This window comes from Trichomycterus rosablanca, chromosome 6 (assembly GCF_030014385.1).
Source record: "Trichomycterus rosablanca isolate fTriRos1 chromosome 6, fTriRos1.hap1, whole genome shotgun sequence".
NCBI lineage: Eukaryota > Metazoa > Chordata > Actinopteri > Siluriformes > Trichomycteridae > Trichomycterus > Trichomycterus rosablanca.
Window position 1 is genome coordinate 23,545,265 of NC_085993.1, and position 14,240 is coordinate 23,559,504.

Here is a 14,240-nt window from a genome sequence, read left to right on the forward strand (position 1 = left end):
CAGTACTGCAAATGTTTCTGACTAGATTTTAAATGTTTGCTTGAGGTAAACATTTTAATAGTCAGACCACATTATCACACGTTATCGTTTCCAAATCACACTGTAGTGTAAATTAGTACTTTTTAAAACTAAGGTGTTTTCATTTTCTCTCTATAGGATCGCTGGTTCTGGCGACTGCGCAATAACAAAGTTCAGGAGGGCTACCCCATGCTGATTGACCAGTTCTGGAAGGGTCTCCCACCTCACATTGATGCTGCCTATGAAAGATCAGATGGCAAATTTGTGTTTTTTAAAGGTACACACACACACACACCAGATTAAGTATAGCCCTGGAGTACCTATGGAATGACAATGTACAGTTTACACATTTTGTTTGGTGCTATTAAAAATATAGATAAGAAGTTTCCATCAAACTGTGATAAAGAACATGGTCAATTCCAGTAGGTTGTTGCATTGTTAAAAGAAGTACAATATTTAATTTCACTTGCATTTTTATGAATAGCATGGTGGTGCATCTGTGTGGTTTCCGAGGTCCTGGATTTGATCTTTGCTTCCAGTTACTGTTTGTATGCTTTTAATGTGTCTGCATAGGTTTTCTGTGTGATAGATGAAGTGGCTTTACTAAGTCGTCACTAGGTATAAGTGAATGTGTGTTGACTTGTGATGGATTAGCCACATGTACGATGTGTTCCCACTTTGCAGGCAGTGTGTCCCGGTGACACTGAAAGCAGTCCTGACCAGCCTTTAGTAAATCAAAAATTTCAAAGAAATCTGCAGTGTTTCTCACATTTACTTTGACTTTTATGTAAGGTCAAGTTTCATTTCATTTGTTAATATACATACAGTATATTACAATTTAGAGCTAATAATGAGGTAAAGAAAAAACTAAATTTTGTTGTGATTAAAAAAAGGTGTCAGGTAAAATCAACAGGTGATTGTAATCGTAATTTGGAACAAAAGCAGTATCAGTAAAAGGCTGAGTCCTTGAGGAGCAATGATGGGCAGAGGAGTTTGCTTGTTTGGCAATGAATGTGTAAGAAAATGTTATAAACCAATGTTTCTCAAATTGGAAAAAACTGGAAGGGATTTGCATATTTTTCCCTTTTACAGTGTATAATATCATTAAATGACTCAAGGAATCTGGAGGAAAGGGCAATGGCACAGGCCTAAGCTGAACACTCAATCGTCATTTATCAATGCTACTACAACCACGTAGGATTACTTTTACAAACATTTGTCAAGCATTACAATATGGCGTTACATTCACAAATTACAGACATGTGTACAGTGGTCAGACTGATCTAGTATTCTAGATCTTTATTTTTTTGGACGCCCTATGCTTCGGACCAAAGATGGTAAAGACCATTTAAAGTCAAAAAGCCAGGGTCTGTCAGTGCCCTTGGCAAAGGTAATTTACAATTCTGTGATGGCAGCGTTAATGCAGAAAAGGACATTAAGATTTTAGAGCATCATATGCTGCCTTTAAGACGACATCTTTTCCATGCATTTTTCAGCAAGACAATGCAAATCCACATCCTGCACACATTGCAAAAGCATGGTTGCAGAAAATAGGGTATGAATACTGGACTGGCCTGTCTGCAGTCCTGACCTGTATAGAGAATTTTGAAACAGAAATGGGAAGACAACCCTGTTCTGTTGCACTCCTCAGGAGCACTCTTCTTTGCAGGAATAATGGAATAAAATAAAACCTGAAACACTCAATCACTTGGTATCATCATGTCAAAACATCTTTTAAGTGTTGTGAGAAGGAATGGCAACATTACAAAGTAATAAATGCTTTACCCTCCCAACTTTTTGGAATGTGTTGCGGGACTGAAATGAAGGAATGGATGATTATTAACAAATGAAATGAAGTTGACCAGACAAAACATGAAATATTGTGGGTTCATACTGCCTGCAATGAAATAAAAGTCAATGTAAAAAACACTGTTTTTTATACTTTCCCATTTATCTTCTTTTATTTATGGTTGTATTTAGTGCATATACTCATAGCTTTTTTCAGATCTGTCATTCTGCATCTCTTTTTCATGTCTGTTAGTAAGTTAGACCAGTTTAAACTTTTAGTCCAGACAGAGGGTGTTTTGGTCCAAGATGTCAAAACAATTGTTTATTTCCAAGGTTTTCTGACATCCAAGATACACAAGAATTAGAATCTACTTCTACATTGATGAGCCAAAACATTAGGACCCCTAATGTTCTCACCAACAAATTGAAATACATACATAATCCTTAGGTCTTCTCTAATTAATTCACTTTCTCCTTTTTCTGATCACATTTTTGTGCCACAGGTGACAAGTACTGGATATTTAAAGAAGTGACAGCAGAGCCAGGCTACCCACACAACCTGGTGGAATTGGGAAACTGTTTGCCCCGTGATGGCATTGACACAGCACTGCGCTGGGAGCTTGTAGGCAAAACCTACTTCTTTAAGGGGGACCAGTACTGGCGGTACAATGAGGAAAAACATACAGCTGATCCAGGCTACCCAAAACCCATAAGTGTGTGGAAGGGCATTCCTGATGCACCCCAAGGAGCATTCGTCAGCCGAGAAGGATGTGAGTGTCATGCACAGTAGCAGTTAGATGTTACATATAAACGGCTGAAATCTCTGGTAACATACTGCTGCTTTTTGTAACAAAAGAGTCTTTGAGGAGCAGAGATTGGCTGAGAAGTGTTTGAAACGTTAAAAAACAATATTCCTTCCTCAGGTGGCACAGCGGTAAAAGTACGCTAGCTCACCAGAGTTGGGTTTCTAGATGCATCGTATCGAAACTCAGCTCTACCTTTCCGACTGGATTGGGCGGCAGTATGAACAATGTTTGGCTGTTGTTCAGGGGCTTAGGGGTAGAAGTCGGAGCATAGGTCCTCATAACTGGTACAACTGCAGCCCCTGCTGGTTGACTGACGGCGCCTGCACAGGGCTGAGGAATAACATTGAGGAGGGTGTGACCCTCCGTGCGCAGTGTCTCTCGGTGTATGAACTCGGCTCGTGCAGGTGAAAAATGCAGGCTGTACTGATTGTGTACCGGAGGGGGCGCAAGTCAGTTGAGTGGCGTCCTCAGTCAGCGGCAAAGGGTCGAATCAGTATACGCATTCAGGGTAATTGGACACGATTAGAATGGGGATAAAAGTTGGGGGGAAAAAGTGGGAAAAAATAGATAATTAAAAAAACAAAAACAAAAAAAAACAATATTCCTCAAACAAAGATTGGAAGAGATTTGCATATATCTCTCTCTACAGTAAATAATATTAAATGATTTAATGAATCTGAAGAAATTTTAGTGTGTAAAGGGCAAGAGCACAAGCCTAAGCTGAAGCTCATAGACAAGAATATATTTAATATTGAGGCCTATCCTTTAGTTTGAAGCTAATAATTTTTTTTAAAAACTTAAATGAAAATGAAAAATGTTAATGCTAATTATCCTAGGCTAATTTTTCCCAGTTAACATATGGCCGGCTATACATCACAAATTCTAGTTTTGTGCAAGTCATCCTGCTAACTGCTCCTGTTAACATTTATTAATAAAATTTTACAATGAAATATATCTGAAAATATATAGATTTTTCTGTTTGGCTAGGGGAAGATATGACAATGAACTGACTAGGAATTTCAAAGGTATACCCAAGCCAATGTGGTTTTATTTATTACAGAAGCATTCTAATTCTTAATGCAATGCTTTCTAAGGTATCAATGGTCACAGGCATTTACTTTAGGTTTTGGCCTTGCCCTTTACCCACAGAGATTTCTCTAAATCATTTATTAATGTTATGGATTGTTTGTTTGTTTATTAGGATTTTAACGTCATGTTTTACACTTTGGTTACATTCATGACAGAAACGGTAGTTACTCATTACACAAGGTTCATCAGTTCACAAGGTTATATCAAACACAGTCCTGGACAATTTAGCGTCTCCAATTCACCTCACTTGCATGTCTTTGGACCCGGAGGAGAACATGCAAACTCCACACAGAAAGGACCCGAACTGCCCCACCTGGGGATCGAACCCAGGACCTTCTTGCTGTGAAGCTGTGAGCGCCCTAATGTTATGGACTGTAGACAGTGAAATACATGCCTTGAAATTGAGCCTAGAGGAACATTGTTCATGAAGTGTTGGTAATACATTACAATGTCACATTTCACCTTTACCAACCTTTTGGAATGTGACATATTAGTAATCAGCATATATTTACTATAACTACAGTTCACATTAAATATCTCTGTGCTGCATTTAGTTAAATATGTGAAAACGTTTTTATTTGCATTAACCCAATGTCCCAAAATTTTTGTATTAGGGTTTGTAATTTTGGTGTGGGCACTTCAAAGTCAAGCTTTTTTTTGTCCACCACCTGGAGGCGTATTATCCTTCTAATAAAAATGCTCTACAAAAACCTCTAAATAATCAGTTTAGAAATTAAAATATTGGTATTTACAGAAAGCTGAGATATAAACTAAATGTACAATTGACTCAAAAGGAGGTGGATGATACAGTATATGAAAATAATCTTTCTTAAATAATGTTTAATATCGTTTTTTTTCTAATCATCTTTCAGTTCACACCTACTTCTACAAAGGAAAGGATTACTGGAAGTTTGATAACCAGAAGCTGGCAGTGGAACCTGGCTACCCAAAGTCCATCCTTAAGGACTGGATGGGCTGTGACCAGTCAGAGATGGAGAAGAAAAAGGACAAACACCTTTTCCATGACGATGTTGACATCATGGTCGCCATAAACGACGTTCCAAGCACTGTAAATGCTATCGCTGTAGTGATTCCATGCACTCTCTCCCTTTGCATCTTGGTTCTGGTTTACACCATCTTCCAGTTCAAAAACAAAAGTGTTCCTCAACCGGTGACCCACTACAAACAGCCAGTGCAGGAGTGGGTATGACAGGCAAGCCAAACACTAGACATGCTAGTGAGGGCTAATTTGACAACGTTTAGAAGTACCTACACAACTAGTGCCTGTTTACTGTGTGTTAATATAGGAGGAGGGGTTGAGACATGGTCAAGGTCATGCCCTTGGGTTATTGTTTTTTGAAATTCTTTTTTAGCATGAGCCAAACGCCCAGGATGCGAGGCTTTAATTAAAGTGGTGGCCTAAAGGGACAGGAGCTTCACCAATGCTTAAGCCTTACATTCCAACTGTAAGGCCTTCTTTCCTATACTTTTCTACACTCAACCCTGGCCAACAGAACTGTCAGGTAAGAACCACACGGATTTCCAACCATGTTGTGTCGAGGAATGAAAGAAGAATCGTATCAAGATGCCAGTGTGCCATGTCTTTGCTCCCAACATGGACTTGTACAGGAACTTTAAAAATACTGAACAAATTACTAAACAGTTAATTAAAAATACAATTGATTTAGTTTGAACTGATTTAAACAGCAGTGTTGGTAAAACAGGACATAAAAAATACCAAGCAGTTTTGTGAAGCCCTTAGTCTTTTTTAAGAAATTCAGTGTAAGACTTAACACTACAACTCAGAGGGGTTTTGTTGTGAAAACAGACAGCTTCAGGCTATTACTCAGACTTTTTGTGAACATCTCAGACTTGTGTGGTGCACTAACATAGTACATAAAGATACATTTTAAACATTGTAGTGTTCATAGAAATGTGTATTTTTTGTTGCACTGATAATAAGGATGTCCAGATATTGTTTGATCATTTCTGATACCAACACTAACATTCTCCAAGCATGTTTTGTAAGACGTCAAAGACAGTTTTAGTCTTATTTTAATGTGAATGTCTTGCTCATTCACTTTACATGCATTTATAGCATAAAATATGTAATTGGATTGGATCAGAAAATGCCCCAACTCTTATACAGTAACAATCCAATATTTAAGGCAGTGTACTTGGTATCAGAAAGAGACATCCTTAGTTAATAGATGCATAGCAGACACTATCACTATTTCTGTGGCGTAAAAGAGGAGTAAAACACAGGATCAAATGTGATTTTGTGTTATTACATGTACAGGACAGGTAAAGGTAGAGTTTTTTTCATGGTTGACATTCTGAATTAAACAGCAGGGATTCATCTCAAAACAAACACAGTGTGTAATTGATTTCTGAAATGGTTTGACTTTTATGCTTTTATCTCCACTTTCCATTTGTCACATACAGCTATTATAATGAAACTCTGTAACAGAAAGCGAGCAGACTTGCCTAGAGGGAAAATGGCAGTATGTATTTATTCACATTTTAATATAACCTCAAATTTAATTTAACATAAAGTTAAATATTTCCTTTAAAATAATTACAATGATCGTGATGATTAGTATTTTTTTCTTATAGCTGAATGCAATGCGTATGTAAAGTTCAGACAAAAGTTGCTTTAAGGTTTTGTCTTAACCATTTGTTTTTGTCAACTGTTTTCATCTCATGTACATCAACGTTTGCATAAATCAGACCACTGTTAACATTACAAATATGCAAATATGTTTGACCTGAAATTCAGTGGCTAAAAGGCAGATTTTTACTGTAACAGGCAGAAAATGCTGAAAATATTTTACAAATATGCTGGATTTTGCTTTATTATTTGGTACCAATTGTGCTGCTGCTGCCTAACAAGCTGTGTGACATTGCAGGATGCAGTGATCATGTTAGACATAGACATATCCAGAGGTAATATGTTTTTTTTTTAGTTTTTGTAGACATTTGCACTTAGTGATATGTTTTAAGATGTAACCAACTGTGTGGTTATAAGAAATGTACTTGGATGTTCCAGAGATTTAAGCAGAAAAATTGTTCATCTTAAATTCTTCTCATTCTTAATAATACCAACTCTTGTTCATAGAGTCATCTTGAGGCAGACTAAATATTTAAAGGTAAAATATGATAAATGTCTATCTTGAGAGGTTTAGATATTTTGACATATTGTACCATGTACTGTATTTTTATTTTTTTATTTTTTCTTACCATGTACTGTATTTTTATTTATTTTTTTCTCTCTTAAGTGGTAACCCCTGAATATTGCATCTGTGTACAGTTGTGTCCAGAAGTTAAAGCTGACACAAATATTGGTTTTCACAAAGTATTACAGCTTAAAATAAACATATGACACAGTAATCCCCAACTTCACTGCTTAGAATTTGAAGAAATCATCATCGAGTTTCCACCAGTAGCTTCTTGTTTGCCTTAAGTTATACATTTGGCATTTTAATTAAACCTGTGTCAGCAATTATTTTGATAATATATTATTATTATTATTATCATTATTATTGTATATAATAATACTAATAATAATGGTTTGACCCTTTTTTCTTGACTTTCTCCATGAAATTATATGACATATTGCTTTTTAATCACTGTCATCATATTGAATGTTTAAGTACAGTAGTTTGTCGTGAGAGCAACATGATGCAATTTGGAAATTGTTTTCTATGGAAAAACAGCAATTGTCATCTGCTGAGTAAAAAGAATAGGTTCCTTTTCCCCCAGTCACATGCCTAACACAAACTACCTACAGATGGATGACATATAGAAAAACCAACATTAAGTTTCTTAGTAAGTTGCCGAGCTGCTAGAACATCTGGCATAGGTTCTACAAGTCTCTGAAACTGTACTGAAAGCAAATGCCATTGTTCCAAAAGATTTTCCCTTCAATTAGGGTTTAGATTATGGTGGTGAAAAGCAGTTTAAGACATTAATTCAAAATGATGCTGTATGCTCTGTGTACTTTCTCAGTGATTGTAAATGCATTTTTTCAAAACATTAGTCAGTTGGAAATGACAGTGGTAACTCAACAGTAAAGGTTCAGTTCTCATGACTGCAAAAGAGAAATCAAGCTCTTTAAGCCTTGATTGCTCAGCCATGTGCTATATGGTTTTGATTCTGCCTTACTTGAAAGTACATTTTTGATCAAAGCATTTTGCAAATGAGTTTATGTAAATGGTTCCAAGGTGTAGGGTGTGTTACTGAATTGTGAGGACACTGTCAAGCTGTCAGGATTGGAAATGTTTTATGTGTTTTCTTGTCTTCCAAACATCTTTAATGTTGTGATGTGTTGTCTGCCTTAAAACAGCTTCAGGGCCTTTTTTTTAACACATGGTACCTCATCTTAATTCTTGCTATGGCCTACTCATTTTTATGTTGACGTAAAAGTGTGTTTTCCCCTCTTGAAGGATCTCTCTTAATGTCACCCCGTTTTTGAGTGTGCATTTTAAGCAGCTTGGCTGTGAATAGGAAAATGGCACAAACACAGCAACTGTTGGTCTGCTTAACAAGATTATTTATTATTGTCCTGTTCAATTGAGCACCTGACATTGCCAGTCTGTAGTGTGGTATTCTATATCATGGATATAAAAAGTCGTGGGTGGGTGGGATTATTTTAAATAGAACACTGTGCTGATTGTCTTCCTCTACTAATGGTCTCATGAACTAGTGCTGGGTATAAAGAGAAATTGGGTATGGAGTTATAGCACAGACGCTTCTGCTCTTTAAATGAACTGTTCCAGTTAGTTTACATACTTGTTTATCTTTAAATTCTCTGGATTAAGGGTTGAGGTTTCCAATTAGATTGTCGTGGTTTAAATATATGAGTATAAACTTCTGGTTTTACTTGGGTTCAGATATTCTGATGAAACTGGCTAACGGTGTTTTATGGGGACAGCAAATATATTTTGTCTTAAACATTGGTTCTGGCAGTGATGGACAATTGCTACATTGCTATGTTTTACGGGGACAGCAAATATATTTTATCGTAATTTCTATTGGTTCTGGCAGTGATTGGCATAATAGCTACATTAAGCTTAATTTAGCTGTATCAGTGATTTCAGGCTTGTGTAATCATTATTTATACTTTTTTACTTTATTGAAAAGAAAACTAATTGTACATAGTTTTTCTATTAAAACTTTTTAATAGGTAATGAGAAACTGATATTTTAGTTAGGGATACATCGATTACATTGTTTTCATTTTCTATTTAAGAAACCGTTGTTAGAGCTTAGTGTATCGGCCACTTCTGCACTTCTGGGAATTTAGAATAGAACAATGATATACTACATGATGAAAATGATCTACCACAGTACTTTTACACATAATACTATTAGACTTTTTTATCAAATCCAATGCTGTATAGAACCAAAAATGGCCAATATCATATCTAATATTAAATCAGTTAATATCAGATCAGTGCAACTCTAATTATCTTAATTTTATTTTATTGAACTGATCATTATCACACAATAATTCAATTGAGAATTATGTTATGTATAGAGAGTTATGTATCAGCACACAGAAGACTCCACATTCAAGAAAATTATGAAAGATAGTAATATCAATGTACATTTGTAAGACATTTATTAGAATAATATGGCATGGGCCGCTCAGGTGGCGCAGCTGTAAAAACACACGCTGGAACCAGAGCTGGGATCTCGAATACATCGTATTGAATCTCAGCTAAGGCTGAGTGGCCACAACAATTGGCCTGTTGTTCAGATATGGGTGGGAGTAAGCCGGATGGTGTCTCTCTTTCTCGTGACTGGTGCAGTTATGACCTCTGCTGGCTGATTGATGGCGCCTGCACAGAGATGAGAAAAAAGTGCTCTCAGGGTGTGTCTCTCCGTACACAATGCTGAGCTGCACTGCACTCGTCAAAGTGCAGGTGATAAGATGCATACGGCATGCTGCCCACGTGGGTTAGCTTCGTTCTCCTCAATCAGAGCAGGGTTCGGCATTGGTGGAGAGGAAGCATGACGCAATCGGACAATTGGACACACTAAAAAGGGGAGAAAATGCATAAAGAAAAAAAAAGAATAATATGGCATGAAATTTTTTTATAAAGCATTTATTATTTATCAAAACCGTTTTATTTAAATTCAAAATAAAGCCATGCCAGTGCAGGCCGAACTGGAAATGAATAGACGTGTTTAGGAGGAACTAGGTATGTAATTATTCTCTAGTAGTAATGCCTCGTTGTATGGGTCGGAAGGTGGTTGTTGAGGACAGCCACTGTAAACCTCTACCTGCTGTTGCCTTTGGTTTCTATACTTCTTCTATAAGATTAACAATAGAGGGTAAAATAAACATATCAGATATAGTCCAGATTTGTACACAAGTAAATGATTTCTCTTTTTTGCTTACAGAAGATTGATGACTGAGATTTTATCCGATAGCTTTAAAGTTGTCTGCTTTTTAAACTTTTCATTGTATTAATGTACATAAATCTTTGGGTTTTTCAAATGAATTAATGAATGAACAGTCATTTAAGCCAATAAACAGATTCTGTCTGTATGGCTTGTAAATATTGTCTAATTTTCAGGTCAAATGTTGCTTAGGCTTGTCTTATAGATCTTGTAAATACAATGATTAATGGTTTTTCAGACTTTTGTATTTTGCTTTTACTTCTTAAAGTATCCTATCTGTTACACATCATATACATTGCTATCATTTTTAAGAATGGCAATCATTTTAATTATCCTAATTAATGAGTTAATATGTAGGAATTTTGGTTCTAATTTGCACTGTTGACATGTCACTATGTGTACCTAATATCACCATGTTCTATTGACAAAAAATGTCAATAAAAAGTTTTAAAAGAAGTCTTTTTGGTTGTCACTGAGTACTGCTGAGTGAGGTGAAGTTTTAACATGGCTGTTAGTAATCAAGCCTGGGTGTGTAGCTTAATGAAACTCAATTATTAGTAACATTTGGTCAACTGAAAAAGGTAAGGGACAAATAGTTTTGACATAGATTCATCCTTCATTAAAAATGATTTTGGTTAAATGATGATCAAGAAGTGTATTTTGGGTTTTTTGGTTTTTTTTCCCTTGTGTAATGTAACATACACTGATCAGCCATAACATTAAAACCACCTTCTTGTTTCTACACTCACTGTCCATTTTATCAGCTCCACTTACCATATACGTAGAAGCACTTTGTAGTTCTACAATTACTGACTGTAATCCATCTGTTTCTCTACATACCTTTTTAGCCTGCTTTCACCCTGTTCTTCAATGGTCAGAAGGACCACCGCAGAGCATGTGTTATTTAGGTGGTGGATGATTCTCAGCACTGCAGTGACACTGACATGGTGGTGGTGTGTTAGTGTGTGTTGTGCTGGTATGAGTGGATCAGACACAGCAGCGCTGCTGGAGTTTTTAAATACCGTGTCCACTCACTGTCCACTCTATTAGATACTCCTACCTAGTTAGTCCACCTTGTAGATGTAAAGTCAGAGATGATTGCTCATCTACAGTATTGCTGCTGTTTGAGTTGGTCAACTTCTAGACCTTCATCAGTGGTCACAGGACGCTGCCCACGGGGTGCCGTTGGCTGGATAGTTTTGGTTGGTGGACTATTCTCAGGCCAGCAGTGACAGTGAGGTGTTTAAAAACTCCATTAGCATTGCTGTGTCTTATCCACTCATACCAGCACAACACACACTAACACACCACCACCATGTCAGTGTCACTGCAGTGCTGAGAATGACCCACCTACCAAATAATACCTACTCTGTGGTGGTCCTGGAAGAGTCCTGACCGTTGAAGAACAGCATGAAAGGGGGCTAACAAAGCATGCAGAGAAACAGATGGACTACAGTCAGTAATTGTAGAACTACAAAGTGCTTCTATATATGCTATATATATGATAAAATCGACAATGTGTGTAGAAACAAGGAGGTGGTTTTAATGTTATGGCTGGTCGGTGTATACCTCATTTCTGGAAAGTCAGCCTAAAACTTTCCAGCCTAAAAGCCTAAAGGAGAATTCATGTACCTCATCTGTACATGCAGCACTGTATAGGGAATTGCAGTGCAGTCTTTCTAGATCTCCTAACATTCCTGTCCTTTGGGCCACAGATTCTCATCCACATTACAATAGATATTTTGCAATGCAGCATGGAAATCATTTGGAATGTCTTATCCAGCCTCTGCAGGTATCTGCTATGATGTCCTTACATGCCTCATCCAGGGTCCTTTACCGCTGGCCATGCACAGTAACAGTGGCTCTGTGGCCGATGACATTTCAACAACACCTTATGCCTTTTGCCAAGCTGAAGCCAACTTTATCTGAGTATATGAATTTGTGAGGAGGTTTACTTGCTTCCAGTTTAATTATAAGCTATACTGTGGTACTTTGTAACTCGACATTCCCTAAACTGAAAATCTTTGAAACCTGACGCCCTTCGTGGATAAATTTGTACCCTTAAACTCGACGTTTCCCTTAAACTCGCCATGTGCAACTGCCACTTGTTCAGCACTTGGCTTCAAGTGCAAATATGAGACGCATCTGCATTTGTGTAGAATAACTGTCAAATCCACTCCGCATGTATCTGTGTTTAGCTGTATTTTCCCACAGTTTCACTTTTAAACTTGGGGTATAGCTCAGGGTTCTGAGAAATGGTGAGAATCAGCTTTCCCGAGAGTCTAAAACGCTTATCATTAAAAAAAAGCTTAATGTGACTTAATGTATTAATAGAACAACATAGGAACACTAAACCTCTCTTAATTATTAGTGCTCATAAGTTCTCTCCACTTCAAAATTCCTCGCTGGTTGTTTTAATACAATAAGTCATGTTAAGCTTGGTGCACCGCCACACTCCATAGGAAATAATGGCACAGCCAGTGCAAAAGCGGGTTTGCCGCTTCTCATGTGAATGCGCCCTTACTGAACTCGCTGAAAAATACAGTATTCCAAGATCAAGCATCTCCACGATTAAGAAGCATAAGGAATCAATAAAGAAGTAAAGGTAAAGGCAGGTGTTTAATTGTGTTTTTTAATTGTATTTCAGTGTTTTTTATATTTGTGTTATTTTCAATGTATGTGTCAAAAAACAACCCCGTTATTTTACATTAGCCTAAAATATATGCAGTTCCACGGGACCATGGAACGCATTAACAGATGCATCCTTATGGGTAAAAAAAATACCTTGAAACTCAACGCCTTTTAAACTCGACGCCACTCCCAGAACCAATTGATACCACTGTATTAGAAATTATACAAATTGAGTTTTATGAATGATATGTATTCATTTTAGACAACATTTGCTGTACATCAATTGTACACACATTGAATGTTCTTGTCTCAGCAAATGTGTACAGGTCACCTGTATATCACAATATGTGTAAGTATAACTACGGTACTTAGATGTGTTAACTGTACATACTGATTCTGTAGCTGCTTCACTCTGTCACCATTTCTTTTATATTGTACACAGTACAGTTGTTTCCTGCTTGTCTGGTGTTTTTCAGCCCCCTGTCGATAGTTGAGATGCTGACTGGTTGGATGTTTTCAAAGACACTGTTTTTCCTGTAATTGCATTCTGTATCTCCCTTAGTCTAATACTATTATTAGCTATGACCATGGCGGGGATAGCCGCCTCCTGTTGAGGTGTGAAAAGGGGCCCTCTACAACCACAGCCTTAGTTATCTTGCAGTTATTTGTGGTAATTGCAAAACACAAGAAATATCATTTAGAAACACAGGAAATATATTTTTTTAATTAATATTTTAAGAAATGTGCCAATATGTACAGTATATACATGTAAATGTAACAGGAAAATATGTAATAGTACAGTTAAGCCGGAAAGTCTGCACACTCCTTTCACCTTCTCCATGTTTTATTGCTTTACAGACTCATTCTATAATAGATTGAGTTCTTTTTTTTTGCCTCAAGCATCTACACACAATCACCACAAATTACAAATTGAAAACAGGGTTCAGAAAATATGCAATTTTATTTTTACTGAGAAAAATGGTTTATTTAGGGGTTACATATCTGTACACACTCTTAGCCTTATACTTGGTTGATGCACCTTTGGCAGCAATTACAGCTTCAAGGTGTCTTGGGAAAGAAGCTACGAGCTTGGCACACTTGTTTCTGGACATTTTTGCCCATTCCTCTTGGCATATCCTTGCAAGCTCCGTCAGGTTGGATGGGGAGTGTCGGTACACAGCCATTTTCAGCTCCTTCCACAGATGTTCAATTGGATTCAGGTCTGGGCTCTGGCTGGGCCACTCAAGGAAATTCACAGACTTTCTCTGAAGCCACTCCTTTGTTCTCTTGGCTGTGTGCTTCAGGTCGTTGTCATGTTGGAGGGTAAACCTTCACCCCAGTCTGAGGTCCAGAGCACTATGGAGCAGGTTTTCTTCAAGACTCTCGGTGTACTTAGCTGCATTCATCTTTCCCTCTATCAGGACTATTTGCCCCGGTCGCGCTGCTAAAAAACATCCCCACATCATGATGCTGCCACCGCCATGCTTCACTGTAGCATCCC

General features: G+C 37.3%; 1 protein-coding gene across 1 annotated transcript in view; it reads left to right on the forward strand.

Moving 5' to 3' along the window:
- Positions 1 to 5,455, forward strand: part of mmp24 (matrix metallopeptidase 24) — a 46,151-nt gene extending 40,696 nt beyond the window's left edge. The window contains exons 7-9 of the mRNA XM_062997556.1: positions 157 to 295; positions 2,310 to 2,576; positions 4,574 to 5,455. Coding sequence (XP_062853626.1) covers positions 157 to 295; positions 2,310 to 2,576; positions 4,574 to 4,911 — 744 coding nt within the window. The 3' untranslated portion in view covers positions 4,912 to 5,455. The remainder of the gene's footprint in view (positions 1 to 156; positions 296 to 2,309; positions 2,577 to 4,573) is intronic.
- The last annotated feature ends 8,785 nt before the right edge of the window (positions 5,456 to 14,240 follow it).